Source organism: Diorhabda sublineata, chromosome 5 (assembly GCF_026230105.1).
Source record: "Diorhabda sublineata isolate icDioSubl1.1 chromosome 5, icDioSubl1.1, whole genome shotgun sequence".
In the NCBI taxonomy this organism is placed as follows: domain Eukaryota; kingdom Metazoa; phylum Arthropoda; class Insecta; order Coleoptera; family Chrysomelidae; genus Diorhabda; species Diorhabda sublineata.
In genome coordinates this window covers 15,335,574-15,362,945 of record NC_079478.1, presented here as the reverse complement: position 1 = coordinate 15,362,945, position 27,372 = coordinate 15,335,574, and the positions used below count along the sequence as shown (strand labels likewise).

The 27,372-nt window shown below is 31.2% G+C and overlaps 2 protein-coding genes across 11 annotated transcripts in view; both read right to left on the bottom strand.

Moving 5' to 3' along the window:
- Positions 1–8,179, bottom strand: part of LOC130444009 (synaptotagmin-9) — a 77,429-nt gene extending 69,250 nt beyond the window's left edge. For all 3 annotated transcript variants that reach the window (XM_056778962.1, XM_056778963.1, XM_056778964.1), the window contains exon 1: positions 7,992–8,179. The gene's annotated coding sequence lies outside the window, so the exon portion shown is untranslated. The remainder of the gene's footprint in view (positions 1–7,991) is intronic.
- Positions 8,180–15,161: 6,982 nt separating this feature from the next.
- The window catches only part of LOC130444656 (cytospin-A-like), a 170,514-nt gene continuing 158,303 nt past the window's right edge, over positions 15,162–27,372 (bottom strand). For 7 of the 8 annotated variants that reach the window (XM_056779921.1, XM_056779922.1, XM_056779925.1 and 4 more), the window contains one exon: positions 25,440–26,462. In XM_056779921.1, the coding sequence (XP_056635899.1) occupies positions 25,539–26,462 (924 nt within the window). In that variant the 3' untranslated portion in view covers positions 25,440–25,538. Of the gene's footprint in view, positions 18,354–20,287; positions 20,563–20,888; positions 21,000–23,277; positions 23,506–24,599; positions 24,762–25,439; positions 26,463–27,372 lie in introns of those variants that run through there. The other variant, XM_056779926.1, reaches the window with a different exon arrangement.

The following is a 27,372-nucleotide window of genomic DNA, read 5'->3' as shown; positions in this document are numbered from 1 at the left end:
GGTTATAGTTAAAGACCTCCAGAATTGCGACAAAACCTAAAAAAATCGCTTGAATTGGTGTATTAGTGCGGAAGAAGATCATGACAGAAAAATATTCTACAATAGCAGGCCTAGTACTTAACTAAAAGACCTAGTACAACTTTTATCGTTCTGGAGAAACGGACCGTAGAAAAAATATTAGAAGTATCACCAGAATCAAGAAGAAGAGGGTAACCCAGAGAAAGCGGTTACTTTAAGAAATTTGATGGAAATTATATTTATCTCAAACTGTTTCACCATTTTTACAATGGATAATTATAAAGACCTGTAAATTCTTTGAATTACAATAAAATTGCTACAGACTAGAAATTAGAAATCAATTTCACCAACATATATATTATGCAGTTGAGTTATAATAAGTTGTGATGTAATTCAGGATTTGTTTTTTTCTTCGACTCTCAATGGTTTTTTAATATATTGCTTAGTAAGGCCAGTGTGAAGAAAATAAAGATAAGAAATCTGAGTAAGGTAGCCGGGGATAATTGGATCATGGGGGAACACGTGGATTTCTCCATTAGCTGACCGGCAAGTCACTTTTGATGAAGCTGATGTCTGATAAATTGAAAAATAAAATATAATAAGTTTTCACATAGTACCATTGCAAACATTTGATAACAAGTTGGGTCATAAAAAGCACGTTGAGCTATAAAAATGCTAATTGCGTTAACGTATGGTATCTGGCTCTTGAAAATCCCCTGGCTATGGAGTGTTTCTCGGCACTATGTCGCACATTGCACTTCTGGAAGTTTTTTGTAAACAATAATTCAACGTCTGGAGCGCTAAAGAGAGAGCTGACGAACCCCACCAAAGACTACGTCAAGCATCAAAAGACGCGAAAGCAGCAAGACCACGACTAGCGGTGAAGACAAATAGAAGAAAAAGAACAAAGAAGAAGAGGGAACACCTATTACATATCCTGCCAATCCGAGGATTGGCAAGAACTGGAGTAGGTACCACTTTAGCAAGAGGAACCTCTTTCTAAGGTCGTTTGTAATCGTAATAAATCAGCTAATAATTCGATGCTCCTAGAGGCTGCGAAAACACTCACCAAATGCGAACACCAGAACTGAAAAAAAGGAAAAAAGTGCGCCAAGGAAAAGAAAAGAATAGCCGGGAACTTTCACTAAACCCATGGAAAGTTCGGTGATTTGTTTTTAGAATCCTGGAATTTTGTATGCTCTGTAACATGCGAGAATCGTCAAATATCCATTTTAAAAAACTAATAATTGCTACTTAGTAGTCATTAGGCATTATCGTATGCTCAATTCAAGAAATAATAATTTTTCAATTTCCCTCTTTCATTTTGTTTGGTTAATGCAATTTCATTTTTAGATTCTACCGCACCGAACCACTGCTGGATCACTAACAACTAGACCATAGTGAAGAGTTGATTCAATATAATGTTTCAAATGTAAATAACGTAAATTCTATGTAAGATATTTCCAGGAGTTCGATCTTTTTTACTTTTTGTAACTTTTTTTCCATTGAAAAATTGATAGCGTCTAATTAAATATTATTTGTTCACGCCATCCCAGTATCACTTATATATACTTCAATTAAGCCTGAATACGATTTACTGTGGAAACATTGTGAAACCAGACACTTACAGGTACTAGTTGATGTCTTTATAATATACAATAATTTGGGTAGTTCTGCTGCATTTACATAGTAAGAAATGAATACTGCTCTATTCTATTAAAGTAATTACTGAGTAAAGCATAATTTACAACTTATTTTCTTGCCATCCTTTTATTAATACTAATATAATAACATCAAGCCTTGTGTTCCAAATAGAATTCTTTTTCAGAGTCTAGAATTCACAAATTTTCTATTTTTATTTGCGCCTGAAACTATGCGTCAACCAAATTCTTATCATATGATAACAAACAACTAAACAACGGTTGTACGTGAAAATAATTAATATGTTTTATCTATGTATGTACGAAAATTATACAGCAATACAAAAGTAGCTCATAAAAACACATAATATACGAAAAGAATGAAACTTTTTTGTTGAAACAGAAATAACAGCGATACCTGTTATTAATTAAATCATAAACTTAGAAATTCTTTTTGTATGTGGTAAGACCCATAAATAACCGGAATAATTTAAAAAAATATTCAGTTCCAAATTTTATATGAAACAACGTTATCCCCTACAAAGTACTTTCCCATTGGTGTTTCCACTGTTTGACACATTTTTGTACTCATCTGTTAAAATGGATAACAGCACTTTTCTCATTTTCTCCTTGATCTCTTCGATGTTGTAGAATCATATCCTTTCATAGATGTGTTCAAACGTGGAAATAAGAAAACATCTTAAGACGCCAGGTCGGGCGAGTAAGGTGCGCGGTGCAGCCTGACCATGCAATTTTTACCCAAGAACTTTTGAACAGATATGCCTCTGTATGCAGGTACATTGTCATGGTAGAAAAACTACCACGCTGATTGCCACAAATCGGATTTTTTTTGACGAACACTGTTGCAAAATCTTCTTGATATTTCGAAAGGTTTTTTCAATAATTCAAACTAAGCACACAACTTAAACTACCACTACACCAAAAGTCACAACACATACTGTCTGATGCACGGTAAACTGTAGTGTGTAAACAGTGTATTCAGTACCCTCGTATATTTGAATTTTTACCATGCCGCCATCTTTGTAAGCTGTTTTGATATCAAATAGTGTTAGCAACAAAATTTCACAGCTTCACGTTGTTTACTCAAACTTTGCGTTATAAAAAACGAAACAAGATTGAAGTATAGCAAGTAAAACAATCACTGCAGGAGAACAAAGCAAAACACACGATATCACAGACGAATATTAACATTAACATTGAATTTAAAGATATTATATTTTATTTCGTTAGTAATTAATAACATGTAGTTCTATCAGAACGCATAATGCCTGTCAAAGTTATTCATAAATTTCTACGTAACGGAACGATTAGTACCAGGAAAACCTTGACTCTTTTTTGTTATATCAAGCCCATTAGATATACTTCAATATATATTCAATAAAACCTTTTTATTACTACGATTGATATAAGCTTATGAGTTTACCAGATTCAAAAATTAAGACACTAATTTTTACAAAATATTTTTTGGCGCTATCTACAAGAAATAAGTATTCAAATCATAATCAAATGACTTAAGATTTATTAAAACTGAATTGATGAAGCAATCTTTAACAATGGGATGATTCCAACAGGTTATTAAGCAGATCCATTTCTTGTTAGCGTCTTCAGAGTCTGAAGGTAAATTGTAGTGGTAGTGTAAGTAGTGTAGTGGTAGTGGTAGTGTCTGATGCGCGGTAAACTGTAATGTGTAAACAGTATATTCAGTACCCTCGTATAATTGAATTTTTACCATTTTGCCATTTTTGTAAGCTGTTTTGATATCAAATAGTGTTAGCAACAAAATTTCACAGCTTCACGTTGTTTACTCAAACTTTGCGTTATAAAAACGAAACAAGATTGAAGTAGAGCAAGTAAAACAATCACTGCAGGAGAACAAAGCAAAACACTTCGATATCACAGACGGTCCCGCGGAAAAAACTCGTAACATGAGAGATCCTCTCATAGCGATGCTATACCGGCTATTATTGGGTTCTCATAGTATATGGCTGTAAATTACTTTGATAAATGTTTTTTCTTATTTCGGGTAAAGAATTAAATAATAAGTCACGTTTCGTCCTAATTATTATTAATATAATCATTAACATTTAACTTGAAGATAATGTCATAATTCATTTCGTTAGTCATTAATAACAAGTGGTTCTTTCAGAACGCATAATGCCTGTCGAAGTTATTCATTCATTTCTACGGAACGAAACGATTAGTAACAGGAAAACCTTGTTGTTATATCAAGCTTATTAGATATAGAAACCTCAATGAAAGTTATTACAGTTGATATAAGCTTATGAGTTTACCAGATTTAAAGATGAAGACTTAACATTTATTGAAACTGCACTGGTGAAGGAATCTTTAACAACTGGTTATTAAGCAGATACTGTTTCTTGTTAGCGTATCGTAAAAAATGTTGTCCTTTGATAACTTCTTCGGACTACACGTTTCTACATAATTAGATTGAAAATCCTCCTCTTATAATTATATAATGCAGGTGTTCCAATCTACTATAGATATGCATCACTTTTTTCATTCATAGCATCGACATCTGACACCTAAATATCTTCTACCATATAAAATTGTATACTCTTTTTTCAATTTTGAAAAATACAATTGTGAGACTTCCTTATTGACAGTCATCATTATCCATTTTTCTTTCCATTAATTAAATTTTTTCACAACATTCCCTGGCAAGCAGTGCGATTTTCGACAACTTTGATTTTTTTGTAAATCTTAAAATCTTAAAAATAGGCAAATCATAATAAAATTGAACACTTAAAATTACATAAATAAAAGTAACACAAAGTTGGTGGATAAGTAAAGGAGAGAATGACCTACACTCTGATTAAGTACTTTGTTATACATTTCAAAATTCCTACAAGTAATTTCAAAGGATACTATAACGATATTTCTAGAATCTTTTGTGTTTTTAATTCTTCTAATCTGCTAATACCTCAAAAATCCTTTGGATCACGGAGCGGAGATGCGCCGTGAGGGTATTGGAAAACTTTCTTGTCTACTTTAATCATAGTATACAAAAGACATCAGTTTCTACTTGATTTCGAACTTATCTGTGGCAAGATGCTCTTTATGCTGTATACCTAGTTTAAATGTGAACATTTTGTTAGTTTTATGGTGTCTTCCTAATTTATATTTCCTTCCTTCCTAACTTTAATGTACTTATTAGAGAGTTTCTTTTTTTTTTCTAATTAACTCATTTCTGTTGAAGGTGAAGTTTTATTTCAACTACAAAACTTCATAAAATTAAAACAAAATTCATCGAAAACATCTAAAATTAAATTTCACGTATTAATCTTTCAAAAAAAGTTCTGTGAATTGAAAATTCTTCATCTAATTATGTAAATGAAATTAATTGGAATGCAAAGGCTTCCAAAAAAAGAAGTCTGTAATATTCATGACTTCAAAATCTTTAATTGAAGTACGTCTTGTGGTTAGATTAGACAATATAATAATATAGTGCCAAAATGTTGAAAAGAATATTTCATACTTTTAGATTAGATATAGATTTAGCAGATTTATAATGATAAAATGATTAAGTGCGTTTAACTTAATTCGTATTATAAATATTTTCATAATCAGTTATAAATACAGATCTTCTTTAATTACATTTACTTTGTTTCCAAAATTATAATAAAAAATGTTGATTATCTTTATTACAATAGATGGATATAGAATCAGATCATCTCCTAAAGGATATATGAAATAATAGTCTTGACCACACATCTACCACTTGAAGAGCTTATTTTTTTCACGCATACAGAAAAGGGTTGAAATAATGCCCACTAAAATCAGATTTAGTATAGTAAAGGCTATTAGGTACTTGCAAACAGATTTGCAATGAAATACAAGAATAATTATTTACGTTATAAGTCCGAGAAGTGATTTAGTACGGTACGAGATAGATGTTTATGGACGAGGCGACGAAGGAGCCGAGTCAAGAATATCTAATCAAGTACCGTAATAATAACTTCACGGACGAATATCATAATTTATTTTTTTTTCATACTGTTTTCGGCTTGAAATAAAGAGTAAAATTATATTGAAATATGAAATGTTACATTTGACAAATTTTCTCAAAAATAGCTCCTTTGATTATTCTCTTATTCATTTAAAAAAATAAAAATGAACAGAAGTCACAAAGCTAACATTGTAAACAAAGGCAGACACTGAATTTTTAGAAATACAAAAAAATGTTTTCCATAAGAATAACTGATAATTCAAATAAAATATGTTGAAGAATCCGTCGAGAACAAAAAAAAATAGCTAGAATGATACAAGGGACTGAAACTTTTGTACAAGTGTTAAACCAAAACCACAACATCTTCCAGCATTATTGAAAATAAAGAAGTACATCCAGTAATTCCTATAATAAATTTTTCTGGTAACAGTAGTTGCACCATTCCTGTTAACATTCAAAAATTAGATTAAAAGTTTAATTATTGATGTTAAATGATTTTTTATTTTTATGAAAAAAAAAGGTTTTGTTAATTCCGTAAATATTCACAAACTATATAAACAAATGTATCCATCTTAGTTACCTTAGTAAAGTTTTCGACAGTATATACATTAGATAATGAAAGTGTGTAGTGGATAATGGCATGGAAATTGATCCTTCTCACATTAATGTTCCAATAAGATAAGGTGATCCTTGAAGCGATAAAGGACATCGATAAAAAAGGGGAACCAGTAGATTAAACAAATAGAAACATCGTCGAAAATACGAATCAGATCACATGCATATTTCTGCATTTTAGGCATTTTTAGATTTTCTGCGTATTTCATAACCTTACTTAACTTAATCTAACTATTTAGTTACTATTATTTAAATGTTTCTTATGAATAATAAGCTTGTCAAAGTGAAGTGCACCATTTTGTTTTTCTTTTTGGTTCCGATATAGAAACCCATCGACCAATTTTCCTATAGGGATTAAGTGAACCCTTAAATTCTGTCGAACAATTTACATTCAGAGCAGGTAATCTTTGCCTAAAGTTTACCCCCTTTTTACAGTTTACATTTATTTTTCAATATGAGTCTTTTCACATCAGCTTCTTAGTATCACCTATCCTCATCAAATAGCCTGCCCATCAAAATTTCTTTCTTAAGCAGGATGTGACATCTACGCGTATTGAAGTTGCGAGAGGGAATAAAATATGCTTCTTGTTTTCAATGGTTTTGTAAAACGGTCATCCGTATAAATGGGTATTTTACATGTATATCTTGAAAGGGTTTGAGCGTTGAAGCTCGAAATGTGTTCAAAAATATTTGAGTGGATTCAACCTTTACTGGAACTTTGCTTGGATGGTGAATCTGTTTTTTTAAACCCTATGGAAAATTGGTTAGCATTTGTTAACAAAAAATATATCCTTTTATGAAATTTTCATAAAATAAGAATTTGATTGATGTAGGTCCTAGTAACTACCATATATTCAATAGATCTGAAATTATAAATAATACCAAATAGACCAACAGTTTGGAACACCTCTTAATAAAAGGACTTTCGAGAAACGGAAGCTTTATTTCCGTGGTTCGCATCGAATATACTCTTGAAAAAATCAATTCCCGATGAGAGCATTTTACGAAAAAAAAACTATAGATAGATATTAAACAGAAACAATTTCAAAAAGTAAAAAAACAAAATAATTTTAGTTCTCTTCTGAATGAAAATTATAAGTTGAAAAATTTCCACCTTTTTCTGTTTTTATCAAAGTATGATTTGACATTGACAATTTGCATAAATATATTAATCAAGAGATCATCTGCAACATGAATAACAAAATAAAAATATGTTTTAACCACAAAAAATAAATTTCACCAAGTTGTAAGATTTCAAAAATATGCAGCAGTCTTCAATTAAATCATTCATAGTTTCATTGAAATTTATAGATTGTAGTTAAAGGTCTTTTTAATCATTTACTTTTCTTGTGTTCGATTCCGTTTCAAAAATTTTAAAATTTTTTTGATATTACATGGAATGTTAATGCAGTTTTATTTTCTTTCGTATTGATTTATTTAGAAAAAAGATTTAAAGGTGCAAAAGGTACTCGTCGTTAACTACTTTTATGAATGAGGAAGATTGCCTCCAACCACTTTTGGTTATACTTTATTAATAAATGGTTGGTGTCTTTGACATAAATAAATTTTTATATTTTTATAACAGATTTTAAAATGAGCTGATCAATAAATAAATGGGAAAACTTTATCGAACCTAATTATGATAATAATAAATTTTTATACAAATGATTTTTAATCTTAAATAATATATTTGCTGACAATTCTGTATTCACCGAAAAATATTTACTTACTTTTAACGATACTTGTTTGTAGTTATAAGTGAGAAGTATGAAAACGCGAAGTCCGAAAACTCGACGCAAAGCGTGAGAAAAGTCGCGATAAAAATCTCGATTCGTTTTTCAGACCCACCTGCTACGCTTTTCGCAAACAAACTGACGCCTGTTGCATGTTGATATCTTAGCGTCGCGACGCCTTTTCATCGCCGTGTCGACAGGCCGTCGTTATGAGCAGGTCCGGACTAACAGCAAGGATAAACGGGTATCGCGACCTTGTGATAGGTTCGAGTTTTCAAAAGTTTATTTCCGTTTTGGTGAATAAATTTGCATTTTAGTAGTTTTATTTTTAGTAAACGTTATCATGGAATTATACATGAAAGGTACGAGTATGAATAATTTCGTGAGTTGTTCTGCTATCGGGACATTTTCTCATATAATATACATACTTCATGTCAATTTTTTAAACCTTGATAAAGGGGATGAGAACTTTTATCTGAAATTCATACCATTAGGTATTTCCCTTTTTTTTGTTTACTAACCAGCTTGTATATAAGTATGTAACGATTTTCTAGCACTTCAAAACGTCGGATAAATATCAAATTTCTCATTTATGACAATACAATGAGTTTATAAATTCATACCTTTAACCTTGTCAAGATCAACAGAATAACATAGAAAGAAATTTGTGAAATCGATTTTACCCGAACTAAATTCAAAATTTGCTTAGTAATGATAACAATACAATAATTACATAAATTCGTTACATTATTCTTGCCAAGATCACCAAAATAATATATGACGAAATCCTTTTACTCGGTTTCTTTACTTGACTCTGTCACTCAGATGGTGCTGCCACTATCAAATCCATATGACTTTTATGAAGTACCAACTGACAATAGATTATGTGTGAAATATCATGACAATTCGATCAGTCAGAAAAAATGAAAGCCACTTAAGTGAATCTATTTTTGTTATTTTCAAAGCAATGGATTCAAAACAATTTCATGTGTTAATTTATCATTACTTCTTGATGAAAAAAAAATGTACAAGCTCAGCAATGGCTTCAAAAGTGTTATCCAGACTCTGCTCCATCGAAAACAATCATTTGTTATTGGTTTGCTAAATTTAAACGTGGTCGTACAGTCACCGATGATAGTGAACGTTCTGATCATTCAATTGAGGTGGTTACTTCAGAAAACATCAAAAAAGTCCATAAATTGGTTATATCTAATCATTAATTGAAATTGCGTGACCTAGCGGAGGCCGTAAAGATGTCAGAAGGCAGTGTGTTTACAATTATACATGAACATTTGACAATGAGAAAGTTATTTCAAAATGCGTGCCGCGTTTACTCATAGTCGATCAAAAACAATAACGTGTTGATGATTCAGAGCAGTGCTTAGCCATGTTTACACGTAATAAATCAGATTTTTTTGCATCGATATGTTGCAATGGATGAAACATGGATGCATCAGTTCACTCCAGAATCAAAACGATCATCATCTGAATGGAATGTAGCCGGTAAACCACGTCCGAAGCGTCCAATGGCACAACAGTCAGCTGGAAAGGTTATGGCATCAGTATTTTGTGATGCGCTTGTTTATCGACTATTTCCAAAAGGGAGAGACAATCAATAGCGAATACTAAATAGAATTCTTGTATCGTTTGAGTGCAAAAATCAAAGGAAACGGCCTCATATGTCGATTCACAAATCGATAAATGTTCTTCACTTTTTTCCTGTTTGTACTCGTAATCAGCACAACCTCTGTTTGGTGATTTGCTAGTTTCAAGCCGACTGAGCCCATTCACCTAGAAATTTTTTCGAGGACCACATCAAACGTGACGTTGATCTCCTCTAAGCGTTTTTCCTCAATTAATACAGCTACTTCGTCCGCAAATGCTATGAGGTTCGCCTCCTCCGGTAATATCAATTAGCCCAATTGAGGTAGCCCATCATACAAGATGTTCCACGAGAGAGTACCTAGCACTGATCCTTGAGATACACCTCCAGTGACATTGTTCTCTTTGGGGTCATATTCAAGGATTCTCTGTCTGTGAAGTAGCTATGTATATACATCTATCCATCCTTGCCCGAATTATCAGGATAGCTAAAAATTGAGACTGGTAATCCAGGTTTCGAAATTAGTGAGTTGCGTATATACTGATTATGGAGATTATATACTCCATAGTCATACGGAAAAAATGCCTAAGATACAATGCTTGTATGCATATGCATATGCATATCACCCAAATCTCATATTTCATGTACAGAAGTATATTTTTAAATTTTTATAATTACCGTATTTATATTAGTATCCATGAATATATTAACATCAATTAAGGGGGTCCTCTAGTTTCTCAGGTAGTTTTTCACAGCTTTTTTGATAATTTTTTACAGACAAACCATTGAAATAATCAGTCTCATTGTTTTTGCATAATCTTTATTAACATTTAAATGAGCCTAACAAAATGTTTGAAGTCAAAATATAATAACAGAATAAAGTTACATTGGCCCACAGGAAGACATCAAGAGGCAAGATACGGCTGTTCTGCTTATCAGAAATAAAAAAACTAAATGACGAAAACTGACTTTTTATACATATACATTATATTTCTTACTCATTTTTTCCTCGTAGAAAAGCAATCATGGTAATCATGAAAATAATAGTTCAACCGCTGGTTTATAACATATTAAAGATCCAGTAGTTTCTAAAATACCGCGTATACCGTTTCGAAAATTGGTGTTTCAATAAAAACGTCTTTGAAAGTTCGCGCATGTGATTTTATATACGCTTCTCACGACATTCTTAGTCAATATTCGAAAGGGTCTCCGCTCCTATTGGATCTAATTCACCGGAAAACCCGTAGGCACACATTTTCTACACATGTTCTAGATGTGATTTATAAAAAAAAAAGATATTTTTGACCCGAGAAACTAAAGGCCCCCTTAAACATCAAGCACCCCATACTGTTGTACACTGAAAGGCTATTGTATTAAATTTACTTTCGGTATTTGAGCACAAGTTCAAACGGCGTACACTTAGTAACCCGATGTACTGTCGTCTTTAGGCTCGTTCAGTCAGAAACGTCCGATTCACAATTAAGGCTGGTTGATAGAAAAGTTAAGATGGTTCTGTTGAGATATTCTATTCTACCGTTACTCCGTGGCATACCTGCCACAGCTTTCACATGAAGGATAAAATGTCCTAATAAAAATTCTCGAACGCAGCTGAAGTAAAAGGTATACCTCTATCTGTGATAAATCGAAATGGTTTCCCATAATGAGAGATGATAAATTTTTTAACCAAAAAAATCTATGAAAAAGAGTGTGTTAGATCTAGGTTAATGTGGTTCATAAAGAAAGCCAAATATGGCAACGGGTCACTATGCAAAGGACTTTGTGAGTTTGGGAATGTTCCTAATGTGCTTCTATTGAGAGAAAAATTATTTTCTTATTTTTGGTTTGGTTTATAATTGCAGCTTGTATTTTTTTTTTAAATTTATCAAGCTGTTATTTATTTTACTGTTGCTGATGAAATATTACATCCTAAACGTACCTGTTCATATATCTGTTTTCTTATATATTAACTCAGAATATATCTATTGTTAAATACATTTCATTTCTCTTTTCAAGTTGTATTTCCTTATATCTTTTACCTGAAATTTTGTTTTTCTATCTGCTTATTTCTAACCGATCTCTTGAAATTCCTGCACTGCTTTCCATTTCTTATAACTATTTTTTTAAAACATTCATTGAATTTCACCTCTAGCTTGTTTCAATTAAGTCGTATTCCTTAGCTAATGAATAAAATATAGAATCTAAAAACAGACAATAAGAAAACAAAATTAAAATATCGATCGGCAAGTTGTTACCCAGACAGTAATGGAAAAGCCATTCACGCAATTAATCATGTTAAAAAAATAGACGGCAGAATCAGCATGATATTGAAAACAAAATTAAATCTGAGACAAGAAAAGGACTGAAATTATGTTAAAAGAAATAAACAAATAATAGTTAAAAAAGGATATATTTATATGAGAAATACGAGGGTTGTTTTTTTTCAACCTCCGTTCGCTCCGTGCAGACGGTAGGCGAGCAGAAAAAAGCAGACATGCGCTGAAGGCCACTGCGAAACTCTCGCACTACACGCTCCGCTTGATATTCTGGCGTCAGTCGGCGTTGTGCTATAGCTACGTAAACGTGTCCAGCATTATTGATGCTCCCTCCAAGTGTGAATTACGAGGTGTGATTCGTTTTCTACAGACTGAAGGCAGTGCTGCAGAAATCCATCGGAGAATGAGTCGCGTGTATGGGGAAAACTTCTAGAGTCGAAAGTTTAAAGATGACCGTAATGATGTGCATGAGGAAGGGGACCAAGGTCGCAAATCTGTCGTTTCAGATGACTTGGTTCAAGTCATGGTTCAATGGTTAAAGAAAATTGCAGATTCACCATTACTACTTTGTCTACGGAATTTTCAGAAGTTTGAAGGTCTGTTTTGTACTCTATTATTACTAAACGGTTAGGCTACATTGGCGGCACTTTCTTTGAAGAGGGTATTGAAAAGCTTCTCCACAGATATGTCTCAATTTCTTCGGTGATTATGTTGAAAAGTAACCGTAAGTGTACCAATCTTTTGGTAATAAAATTATTGTTTTATATGAACTTTTATTTATAGCTTATCGAAGGTTGGAAACAAAACGGCTTTCGTATTTTGGAATGTCAAAAGGGTACTACGTACATTGCAGAAGACAAATCACCATTTCTTCCCAATACCGCATAAGTCATTTTTACCTGATTAACAAAGTTGTAAAAAACTATCTATTTAGAAAAACGATGTTTTTACTTAATAAATACATATATTTTTTTTTATTTATCTTAACTCATTGACTTGAGCTGTATTGACTGGTCATTTTATTAAGTTAAGAATAATTAAAAATCGTTAAACTATATAAATTTTAAAAATTGCATTATTTCGATCAATTGTTATTATTATTTTTTTATTTAATAGATAAACATAATTTCTAATAAACCCCAACCAAACAAGATATAATAGTTATAAAATTATAACTTGTGCGGTGTTGAGATACCAACCGACTTGCGCGCTATCACTACATGTGATAGGTTTCTGATTCACTGAAATCTATAGCTTTGTTTACGGGTCCGATCACTTTAGGTGGAGAAGTCATCGACGTTATTTTCGAAAGTGCGCGTGCGATCGGTCCTAAAATGATTCGCAATTAGGTTCGCGAACAAAACTTATATCATGTAACCAATATTGTTAAATATGCAATGGACAGCTCCATCCAAAAGGCATTAAAATGTGAAAACTGCTAATTTTCGACTTGAGCGGTCTAGTAAGCTCACGGACAATTTTTAGAACATATTATCACCTAAAATTGACTACAGATAGAACCGTAATCATAAGTAGACCTTTTGTTCTTTTTGTCAATTTAACATTTACCTTTGATTGATTACTATAAAATTTTGAATTTGTGATAAGGATATATAGGTTATAAAATTGGTTCAATTATCCTTCTTTTCCTAATAATTTGGCCTAAGCCTATATAACTACACAGTTATCGAATATTCTGGAATGTTATGCTTCCACAGTTTCACTTCCATACAACAAAATTTCCACATTATATCTGATAGTGCAGAGCTGACTGAATAATGATCATAAACCGCTTCTTTGGTGTTCAATTTTAGGTGACTCATAGCATAAAACTAAGTATCTTTTTTATACAAGGCAATAAAACAAACAATAACACAATAAAAAAGATACATAAAACGATGGCACTATCAATCGTATAAAACGCTATATAAACAGAAAGAACATAAAATAAGAAATAAAATTATGGCAATAAAATGATATCAACACATATACATCGATACAAATAATGTCACTGTTAAAAAATAACTGATTGGATACTACTAAACATTAGACTGAGGTTACGGGGGTCGAACAAACAATATAGCAGATTTTTTACCTCGGGCACCTCGTATGATGGATCAAACAAGTGGAATCACACCTCATTGAAATTGAAATGAAAAACTAGAGAAACATATTAGAACATAGCAAAGAATGTGCAAAAGGTAACTACAAAATTCATCTAATAGAACAATGCAACAACAGACCAGATGGAAACCATTCTTCAAGACATCCCGAAATGTATCTCATCATTCAATGGGGCAAGTGTTCTGAACCTTTTTACTTTTATTTTAATGAATAATTCTCTGTATTTCTTATTATACCTCGTATGATGATAAGAACAAATAGAATTGAACCTCAAAAAAATTCAAATGAAAAAAAACCTGGAGATGCCAAATAAAAAAATATAAAAAAGTCACTACAAACTACCCACCGTAAGTTTGATTAAAGGCAGCTTGACATGGTACAAGACAAAGTGCAAGAAATTGCATGCAACTTTTTCCAAAGTCAAAATATTTCATAGATTAATATTGCACATCCTGTGATATTATGTATCATGGCTGCCCGTAACAAAAATTCCGTAAGTAGATTAAAATAAATCCCAACTTCAATTTTTTTAATATTTTGTAACAGGTTTAAAAATGAAAATAACAAAGCTGAATGAAATGAACAGAAAAAATAATCAGTGAATAATTGGTAATAATGATATCTGCACTGCCTCGCTTTTCGATCCAAATGGACAGTAACTAGACGTATCTCTAACCACACTAGATGCTTCAAGGATTCAATATCCTTGTGAATATTAGAGATAGAGAGAGCAAGATACAGGAGCTTTTTCAAGTTAGCCCGAATTGAAATAACATCGATATCCCACTCTCTATCTATTTATATTCTGAATGGATCGTCATGACGACGAAATTCAGACAGCGGGAACGGAAAACGAAGAGAAAACAAGATTTTAATTGCGAGCAAAGATGCTCTTTCACTCTTTTCCAATATTCTAATAATATGCTGTTCTCTACCTTCAATATTAACTATATGAAAATATTACAAGGCTAGATATGTTAGGCAGTTGGCTAGATTCTTCTTTTTTACTCTAATTTAGATTGTTTATATGATTATGCAATGAGTGTTCCCAAATGTTCTAAGACAATTCTGATTGATAGATGGGAATCTGATGAAAACGAGTTTATTCACTTTGATTATTGATAGTTGAATAATTCTCAGTTTTATAGGTACAATAAATGAAAAAAATTTTTTGAAACGAATAGTACTTTATTCCACAAACAATTGTTATCAATTAACTTGAAAATAACAACAAATAGTATCGACAACTTCCTATAACTATATGAAACACTGATATATGCATTTATTATTCTAAAAAATATATGAAATTCATTTTAAACTGAAAGTTTGATGGTGACTAGTTAATAAGAGAGGAAAATCGTCTTAATAATAACATTACAAAACCAAAACTTATTTATTTAATCTAACATATATAACGGAAAAAATATTTTAAATTATATGAGCGTTTTTGTTTAACTACCCATAGTCAGTATCAAACTTTCACAATGGAAATTTCATCCAACAGTTGCCAATTTTTTATCGAAAACTTGAAATCTTTAATTTTATTTGAAATAATCCAAAGTAACCTGATTGAAAAGAAAATGGTATCAGTTTTGAAATTTTGACTCACTTCCAAGTTTGGCGGCTACTTTGATCTTTTTACTAATGCATGTGATATTTGGTTTTAAGACAGCTAAAACTAAAACATTGTTTACTACTAATAAGCAATTGCCCATAATGGGCGTGAGACAACGTAATTGTGAGTGTTTGAAAACTACCAACACCTTTAGAAATTCCAACTCACTGGAGTTGAACTAGAAATTTTTGGTTATAAATTTAAGGACGTGAGGAAATAATTGGAAAGTAAATTTTCGTACACATTAAATTTTTGATAGTCTTAAAAATAAGACTAAATTCGTGAAGTACCTCATATTTGTTTCAGGAATCAATATTTAATTATAACCCAGGCTCAAATGCCTATCAAAGCAGTTACTTTGACTGTCTTGTTCAAGCTTAAAAGTTGGCAACTGATTTTAAAACTCCTAATCGAAAACAAAATTACAACTACATTATACAGAAATTCGAATGGATTTAAATACGAATTTATCAAAATATTTAAATAGATTTTTCCATTGTTTACAATACATTTTATTTCACCTAATATAAGCAGTCTTGTTACTTTTACTAAATTTAAACTGTACAGGATGTCATCACTAACGATACTCAACAAAAATTGTATCTAGTTTTATCAGAAAACTCGGGAAATCCGGTACGACTATATTTGAAAAAAGCCTCCTCATTTCCTGATATTTAAATAATATGTACCATTTTCATTGATAATGGCAATGATTTCATATTGTTTTTTCTGTATATTAATACCAAAATATAGTTTCTCAATAGTTAAGCCATACATACCATTTTCATTGATGATGGTAATGATTTATTATCATTTTAGTTACACCGCATACTATAAAGCTGTTTAGGTGGTAATTAAATGAAGATGTACCATTTTCAAATATTTTTAATGCGGGATTTTTCAAAAAATAACATATCTACAAATTTGAGTCAGCACTATTATACGTCTATAAATTGTATTAATAACCTTGATCTAAATTACATTAATTAAAAAAGTAGTTTAACTTTCATAACCATTGATCTGTCAAATACCTCAAAATTTTCAATTGATAATTGAACCCAAAACCCAAAACAAAAATTTTTTCAAACTTCCTTGTGTCAAAAAGGGGACGATATTATCTATACAAATAACAAAATTATTAGGATGTGACAAAAAGAGTAAAATGTTGTACATGTTTATAATCATCCATTTCACATTCTGATAATAAAATCTAGATTTGTATTTGCGTCTCTAGTTTTACCATAAATTTTTTATTTATCAAGACACGTTGAATTGAATAAATAAAAAAAAAGTTCTATAATTAACAAGATTGGGTTACAACCCTCCGATTTCGTTGAAATTTTAGTATGTTATAGAGAAAATCACACTGAACATAAAGGTGGTGGAAACCATCCCTTCAGGTAGTTTTTTATTGAAGAATCAGATAACTAATAATTTTTGGAAGATAGAGAAAGCGTTATCATTCTGTCTTCCTTAGTAGAAACAACTACCACTTATAGAAGCTATCCATATAGAAGTATTACATACATATATATATATATATATATATATATATATATATATATATATATATATATATATATATTAGGTTCGGTTAGGTTAGGATCCCTTAATGTACTTTTTTCCGTTTGAAGAATCAAAAAGGGTTGGGGGTGGTGTAAAGCTTTAGACCAATTATTTATGTCCTATTCTGTCCATCTTTTATTTCTTTTAACGATTGATTTAAATATTGTAATCACTGAAAAGTTATTACAATTATTTGATTCTTCAAACGGAAAAAGTACCTAAAGGGATAGTTTCCGCACCCTATAGGTTCAGTGTAATTTTCTCTATAACATACCAAAATTTTAACGAAATCGGAGGGGTGTAACCTAATCTAGTTAATTACCAAAAGTTTTCTTATTCCGTTTTTGTCAAAATGTCGACATTATCTTCACAAAATGTCACAACGAAATTAAATGTGACAAATCGAAAATATTTTATCTTGAAGGATTTTGTTGTACCATTTCAATATTTGAATTTTCCCTAGAATTTCGACTCAGTTGTATGGTTGCAGCAATAATCAACAAAATTCTTAAGGTTAAAAAACAATGTTATCAAAAGCTTTGATACCAGCTGTGTAATATTACAAGAATGAACTAAAAATATTTAAATCGAAAATTCAAATTATTTTGTGTAATTTTTTTACTGTTTATTTTCATGTTAATATATTCTCTTTTGTTTTTAGTTTCATCAATTTCAATAAGTGCGACATCCTGTACACTGAATGTTGATTCAATGTTTATAAATTAAACACTAACTGACTAGATTATATAAAAGTGAGTAAATATCAATACAAAATACATATTCAAATAGATACAATTTTTATTCTCTTCCTTGTAAAACACTTATCAAAAACTCCCTCTTAATGTTTAGAAAAAACAAAAATTAAAAGTTATGTTTCTTTGGTAAAAAACATCCTCGTTATTTCAATTAAATAATAGGGAAAGCTTCGGTTTTCTTTTTATTTCTTCAACTTTTTAGGTTTAATCATTCCCTTACCTCTCGTAACTTCAAAATCGTAGAACTGCTTCATTTTACTATTCAGTACTTCAAAAAAAACTGAAAAAGCTGTTATCACAGAAACATAATATTCATCTTCTCTTAATTTTTTATCAAGCCTCAAAATGTTTATATAAAGCAGTTACATAGCTCATCACTTGCTGCCAATCCGGCCGCTCCAACTGAATCATGTCAGTGATATTCTGAAAATAAAATAATGGTTTGAAAATTGGCTAAACCTTTTTTTCTAAATTTAGTAAAAATATTTTTGGACATATAGATAGAAACAACAATTTAATCACCATTTTTATTATTCAACATAATTTGAATTAAATAATCCATTACATTACCCATGTGCCTATCAAGTAATGAAACTAGCGTTGCTATAGACAAAGTACGCATGGGCCACATATTAGCAACTGTCAGCTGTTTAGCCTGAAACCTACTCGTTCGAAGGCGATGTAGACAAACCAGTATAGCCGTGACCTTCGTTTGTAAAGGGCTGTTTTTTGTTTTGCATCAAAAATGATCGACGTAAAAATAGATTATTGTGAAATTTACCCATGAAAATTATAATTAAGTGTATAATAATGAATGTTTGTCGCGTTCACGTGTTTTTGAGTTATTTAAGCGCTAATATTTACGGAAAATATTACATGAAAATTTTAACATGCGACAAGTGTGTGCAAAACTAGTGCTTCGTTCCGCAATGTCTTTCATGTAGTTCCTAGCCAAGTTTTGACCACCCACTTTATTCGCTGGATCCTGCACCGTGCGAACCGCGACAAATCTGCATTAAAAGGAGTTTGTTGAAACTTTGAAAGAAAAAGCGGAGCGCGTCCTAAAGGAACTGAGGGAAAAAGACTTCCTATAATGTTTTAAACAATGGAATATTCGCATGGAGCGATGTAGGGATACAGGAGGGATATATATTGAAAGTGATAATAAATAAATATAAATAATATCAAATAATAAAATATTTTATATCGCCAGTCTCGTTATTTATTGCCACACCTCGTATGTTGGGATATGGAATGTTGGCCATATTCCAACGATATTGTGGATATTTTCAATCCCTTGAAAAGTCAATTCCATAAGGGTGCATTTCTAATGCAATTCGCGGACAAAGTGGAGACACAGCACACATGCTTGGTATACGAGAAACAACGTTGGCATTCCTATTGCAAATCAAGGTTAAAAATCTTGCTGACACGATCCACAGAGGTTGTCAGCTTCAAGATTTTACGTAAATAACACATTCGAATTGTCATATTTCGGATTTTTATTTCAAATAATCTAGAATAGTGTTTATGAAAAAGAAAATCTTTTTTTGTATAAATATTGAATCAAAAGACGACTCAATTATACTTAACCTTCTAAATAAGATTGCAAATTGCATTAGAAATGTACCTCAACAGATTCCTCAAACTTGAAATTGAGCAAAGAAGAGCAAAGGTGCTAAATGTAGATTTTAGCTTTGTAATACTCTTAACAAGCAATAAAACAGCCGACCGTTTTCCCTGGGACCGTCTTACGAAGGTTGTGGTTGAACGTTACTTCAGATAAAATCTACTTCGATATTTCATGATTTTTAATATAAAATTCAACATTTTTTAAGGTGATCCTACATGTGTTTTGATAATTAAAAAAAACAAAACGATTAAAATTGTTTCAAGGAAATTGATAGATAGGTTGTTTATAGGAATAGCAATGCTTGAAGTGAGATTGGTACACACAAAACACTACGAATAAATAAGAAAATGTTTTCAAACTCTAATAAAATATTCGCAGCATTTGTAGACATGTATAATATAATATGGATTTTTCTATAAAATAATATAAATATCTATGTAATCATTTATATATGTTTAAAAAGAATGTGATTCAGTACCCAGTTAAAAATTTTAATAATTATTCAAGCTATTTTAACAGTTGGAATACTGAAAACATCAATATAATTGATGCGTGCTATTGAAAATCCACGAATATTATTTTCAACAGCTGTTAAGGCACACTTTGAATGAACATTGGGGCCAATACTAACAAAATTATTAGTGGTATAAGTTAATAATAAATACTTTATAAAGATGACAATAAAGTCCTGAAAAAATAAATTTTCATCTAATTTCGCTCATACCAATGTTGTAGGTACACCAACACTTTCTGCAGCCGAAAATGCCAATGAAAAATTTCTTCGTTTTTCCTGTGGCGTTAAACTATCATAAGGTATCTTGTCTGGCAAGTAAGTATGCAATAATGCACATAGTGCGAGTCCGTCATTCCAGGAACTACTGAAATTTGTTATATCGATATTCCTGTACCCAACGGTTTTATTTTGACACCATTTTAGTAACGCATTTCGTTTAGAACCACCATTTTTAACTAATCCATTTAGAGGATCTTTTCTTTCGCCTAAAAATGGAAATACTATAAATAATAATTATTCGTTAATATACAACATTGGTAGATGTGTATTAAAGACAATAATTGAATTGATAATTGCAATTGAAGGAGTGCCAATGTAAATATCTGAAATTCAATGAATCTATTAGCGTTAGGGTATGTATAACTAGAGGCATCCAATCTACATTCAATATGTTTATATAGTGTAGAGTGATGTAGTGACTTGACATCAAAATGTATCACTTGTTAGATATACATATGTAAATCAAGTGTCAAAATTTTAATACAGTTACTAATAAATGAGCTTGAAACAAAATGGCAACGAATATACTTACTCAAATCTGAATAACTGTTTCTTCTTGAAAAATCAATTCCTTTCTGTAGAATGGTTTCTCTATAACCATCCTCATTTTTAGGTTTAACAATTTCATTCTTCGTTATTGATTCTGGAATATATATTGTACTTTTATGTTTGGGTAAAAAGTAAGCATAAATCAATTTTTTATATAACTTTTAAAAATGAGATAAGATAGATTTATGTCATCAAGAACTATCTATAATATCCCTCTATGTATTGTTTTGTTATATCTCAAAGGGATTACGCAGCATTCTCTACGAAAGCTACTTTACTCATGAATCACTATATACAGCCTCCCATCCAATATCATTATAATCAAATATCAAGAACTAAAGAATATTGTGAACATAAAAGAGGTAACATTTTCATGTTTTCAAGTTTCAAAACTTATGCAAGGTGGGAAAGGAAATAAAAAATATATTAATTGTGTTATCATTTGACGTCGTATATACCTCGTATATAATTTGGTTAAAATCATTAAATCAGAGGAGACATTTCAATGATTTGTTTTTACTTTTGTTCAATGAAAACACAAAATAGATTCGTAAAAATACCAAGAGATTACAAAACACTTTATACGAGGATGGTCCCAGAAGTACCTGGCCCGATATCAAAAACACAAACATTTTGGAAAATAATATTAATTTTTCAACTTTTCATGTCAGAAACAAAAAATAATCCAAGGTAGCTAAATGTGGCAAATAGGGTATATTACATAGTAATCAATACTTTAACCAAAAAATTTTAGCCATTGCAATAATGGATGTGTGAACTGGTGTATTGTATGGATAAAACAAAACTTTCTTTTTAGCCATATGCGGCTATTTTTGCTTGATTTCTTCACTCAAACGTTGCAATAAATTCGCATAATACTCGCCGTTTATGGTTCTTCCTTTTTCAAGATAGTCAACCAAAATTATTCCACACCCATCCCAAAAAAGGACGCCGTGACGTTACCAGTAGATGAACGGTATTTGCCTTCTTTGGAGCCTCTACCTTTTCAGTCCATTGTTTTGATTGTTCTTTTGTTTCGGGTGTGAAGTGATGGACCCACGTTTCATCCATGGTTATGAAACGGCGCAAAAATTCAATTTTATTTCTATGAAATATTGCCAAACACTTGATGAAAACATCTTCACAAAGCTTTTTTTGTTCCATTGTGAGCAAAACGCAGCACCCATCTTGCGCACAGCTTTCTAATGTCCAAATTTTTAATGTAGCGCACTTTTTGAAAACTGCTAGCTCGCGCACTTTCGTCGACAATCATCCAGTACCGCTTTGTCGATTTTCTTCAACATTTCTGTAGTAGTTACCTCATTTGGTCGATCATTGCGATGCTGGTTTTTGCAGGTCGTACTCTCTACTATCCAATATTTTACTATTGATAACGAAGGAGCACTCTCATCCAGAGTAGAATCTAGTTCAGCTTTTATATTGGTTGCGTTGAGACCTTTCAAATAAAAGTATTATATAACATAATGATGACAAATTTTTTTCCACGTTTACAAATTCACTGAAAACGTTCACTATTAATGGCTGCTAAACAAATACTAAACAACGTGGCGTCTACAAACTTTAAACATATGCTGTATAGATTGTGGAATTTTTGAAGCAACTACCGCAATCTCTAGATCAGGCCAGGTACTTCTGGGACCATCGTCGTATATGAGTTGCCCGGATTCATTATTCTCTCTCATTAATTGTTAGAATTTACAGTTTCCATGAAAGCATTAATAATATATGAACAGCGTTATAGAAAAAATATAGTGTTTTAATCGTAGAAAACTTACTCATGAAACAATATACTAAAATTCATAAGTAGACATGAAAGTATGAGTAAACTAAAATATTATTCGAAATCAACGCAAATATTTTGAAAATACTACGAATTGTCTACTTTATAGGAATTTGAAATTGATTTGCTATACTGATGGATCATTTATCACCACCGAAGCCACAAAAAAGACAAAAATAAACAAAGTTTTATACTGAACATACTGTTTACACTACACCAACACTAAATATTATACTGTCTAACGCACGTTTCGATAACCAAGTTATCGTCTTCAGATACTTAAGGTAGACAGTATATTCAGTATGAATATCACCAACGGTTCCAAATATTAGTTACAAACTTTGATAGTGATCGAGCATTTTATTATTTTGAGACTTGGAAATTTCATTTATAAGAACCGAAATTATTTGAGATCCAAATTGTTTCACTGTTAAATTACAATTCAGAACTTCATACAAGTGAAAGTTTTTCCGATATGTTGAAAATGCTGTTAAAATATAATATTTATACAAACTGATTTCTAAATTTTGGATAAATGAGCCTGACAAACTAAAAAATTAGCAATACTTGCCACTTATAACGTTTTTACTCCATTCTCGATTCAATTTATTGGGCTGTTGCTCTTTCAATGGAGTTTTAGTCTGAGTTACGTTTGTGTTGATATCTGACCAATCTGGTGTACGTAACGGTGAAACTGGTGAAGGCGTTGGTAATATAGAAGGACTAGAAGGGCTTCTTATATCAGACGTTACTGAATTTATAGATGATGTAGAACTACTTCGAGATACAGTATTTAAAGCTGAAAGTAATATATGTTGCAGATGATTCTAATCGTATTGGTTTAATTTGGATATTACCATGTCATAAATCTCGAAAATTGGCTTTCAAAATTCATGATAATTCATCATACTCTTATGATTTTATGCAAACGTTACTAATGAAAAAAAAATGCATTATTTTTAATGTGCTCAAAGATTAGAGATAGGTATTTGGGCACTATAATAGAAAACTAAAAAGTCTTACAGTTGAGGTAATAAAGTAATTGATGTCTGAATAAATTTGACAGTAAACTTCAATATATGAAATAATGGAAACACAAATATCATGATTGATAGTTGAAAGCATTTTAAAACACTGCTGGAACCATCACTTGTCTAAATTTAATGGATTCATTGAGATTAAACTGTCACACTAAATCTTAAATTTCGCAAAATATCTCAAGAATGCCAAATCCTAGGTACATGAAATCTTTTTCATAGTTGACTTAATTCTCCATGTAGAATTAAAAAATATTTCTGGACTATAGAGCATTCCATTTGAAAAATCGTAAGAATGATTTGTTTAATATTTGCTTGTTGGTTAGGTTAAACCTGACTCTGTTTTAGCGATACCAACACCGTCAAATGGGTCACGAACACGGAGTTTGCGTGCAGACGTCCAAAACTTAAAAATATCGGGACTAATTTCTTTGGAAAAGTGCAAGCCTGTGGAATCAGCTACCAAGGCACGTATTTTCCGAGCACTACAACCTACAGAAGTTTAAGATAAATATCCGGGGACATCTCTTGGGCACCACTCGAGCTACTCAAGTTCAACGGGTTTTACCCTCTTGTGCCTACTTTTCAAATAAAAAGAAATTTGGAACATTCTGTATAACTACAAATAATTTTAGATGGTATCTGTGATTGGCGTTGATATGACAATAAAAAAAACATTTTTGCTCAATAGAAATACTGGGAGTAACAAAAATTAATCCAATAAAATAAGCCCAAAGTTGTTTTATTAATAGCCTAATAACAAATAAGCGTTAGATTTGCAGGTTAGTATATTTTCATTTATATTGAATCCCAAGTTATCGCAAATGATCTAAGCTTGGTAAATATGTTTACTCACTTGTTTTGGGTAAAACTGGTTTTCCTTGACTCTCTATACTTTCAATCAACGATTTAACAGATTGTCTGCTGTTTTGACGACTCAAAGCAATATTTTTCCTACGTAAAGCCACTTCTTCCCCTGGAAAACTGGAAGGTCTTAAAGGAACTGGTTCAGATACCACTACAATATTCAAAAAAATGCAAAATATTAAACTTGGTGTAGTATAAAAAGAAATTGTAATTGTACGCCTTAACATATATTTTATAGCAAGAAATATTTAATCTAGTAAAGAATACGTACCAATGTAAGATATACAATCAAGGTAAAAATCCAAAATATTTGGAAAGTTTATTAACTATGCCATTCCTATATCTTTTAATTTACCTCGTTTGATTGTTGGCACTATTTTATGTACTATATTCTTGACAAAACACCCACATTCACTCATACAGACATCAAGTCATGTTTCACCAATCCTTGAACACATAAATTTTACATGTTTGGAACCAACAATTATCCACGAAGATCAGTGAAAAGATTGATATTTACTGTGAAGCACTAAGTTATGGAGAACCTGTTGATGATGATGAGATGATAAAGTATTGTTCATTTCTATATAATTTCTGAAAATATTTAGGTGCAGTGAAGCTCTACATGTCATTGAATTAGCTAAAGATCTGCTCAGTGAGTAGGATAAGATACTAATGCATTTAAAGGAGGATTCAGTGGACAGGCCAAGATACACTAGAAAGCAAGGATGATTAAATTTTAGACTTGATATTGCATTATTTACTTATATTCAAAAATGTAAATCTTTTGTTAATTGGAAATCTAAAATTTAAACTAATTAAAACCAGGTTTTTTAGAAAATACACATCTAATTTATTAATATTTTATATAAATCTTGATAAAGAATAAAAAATAACAATAACAATACCAGGCACATTTTCAACAGAATTACTCAATTGTTTTATCAATTTCTTCTTCTGTCGTTTCTTCATCATTATTATTGACAGCGGATTTGGATTCTGTTGATGTAGTAGATTTTCTTGTGACTGAAATATCAATACTTGATTTCACACTTTCGCTTTGTGGAATATCTTTAGAAGCGACTTTTGTGATGTTTTTAGCTTCTAATTCTTGAAATACCTTTTTTGCAGCTGAATATGTGATTTTGTTCTCCTCAGACTTATAACTACTATGAGTTGAAGGCAAGTTTTCTTTATGGGGTTTTTCAATTATCAAACTTTCAGCCAATTCGACATTTAGGTCAGCTTCATATTCCTTACTTCGATTTTCCTTTCTTTCTTCTACAGATTTACTATCAACTTCTTTTATTGGTTCATTACTGACTTGATCATCTTCAAGTTTCAATTCAGTTTTTGCATCATCTGCAATTTTTTCAACTTCTTCGGATTTAACTTTAGAAGCAGAAGCACTTTGTAATACGTGATATACTTTTTCTCTTTCTAAAGTATTGTAATCGGGAATGTTGTTACTATTCGCAAAAAACGGTTTTGTGGCATCATCCAGGGGTACAAAATCGATAATCTTTGGTTTTGAACTGTTTTCTTCGCCATCAAGTGACAATTTTGGATCGTCAAAACTCTCCGTATCACTTACTTCTCCTAAATACGTAATGTCGTAACCCATTTTCGGTTTATTTATTTCGCCAATCAATTTGTTTTCTGGAGTTGTTTTAGATACACCTGAGTGAGTTTCGTCAAAACTTTGAGTTTCCAGGCTTTCGAGATTTATGAGATTTAAATTTGAAGCGTTAGATTTATTGTGCGAAGTGTGTATAGCTGCATCTGAAGGATTTCGAATATCTAGTTTTTCTGCAGTGTTTGTGACGGCTATCACAGAGTAGGATGAGGTAGCCTAAGGAAAGGTATTTAATTAGTAAACGTCCGAAAAAATGACGATAAAATTAGAAAAAAAAATAAGTAGTCATTAACTAATATAACCACATACAGTGATACCCCAAAGTTCGAAAAATCACTCAAATATAATTTACTCATCTCAGTTTTAATAAGGATTTTTGTTTTTATTGTTGCTAGATTATCTAAATAGGCAATTTTTTTATAATAAACATACCTAATTCCTAAATATTTATTAATTGTCAAAAATTAGTAGTAGTCAAATGATATAAGTCAATATTACTGTAAAACAAATCTTCATAAAGTCTATATTTCCATTTTAAATTTTATGTTAAATAAAAAGCATTTTTCTATATTTCGAATTAATTGACTCCAACTGTTTGAACATTATTATTTTTATTCGATTTTTAACTGGAAAAAAATATTCTTCAAAAGCATTATATAAAAAACAAAATAATTATTAGATAGTATATATATTCAATGACTTTGCAATAGCAATGAAAAAATGATTAAAACTTTATAGACAAGTTGGCAGCTACTTGAAAATTTGGAAAGAAAATCTTAAGAATAATTTTTCCTGCTTCAGTTGTCTTGTAGTTTCGCTTTGAACAGAGATTTTTCAGATTTAATTAGTGCTGAATATACGAATATTGGCTATTAAATAACGAGACTGCGCGCCTAGGAGACACTCTAGACGGGTGGGGTAAAAAACGAGTAGTGCGTTGGGTATCTAGATATTTTATGTATACGTCTCGGTCTCTATTATAGTATTTGTGCAGTAGCAGTTTGAAATGAACGTTTTTTTAAGAGCAACGTATCAATCTCAAATTTCTCGTTGAACTGAAACAAACACCAACTGAGTGCTATAAATTGTTACAAGAGGCCTAGGGGAATAATTCTCTATCTGGTGC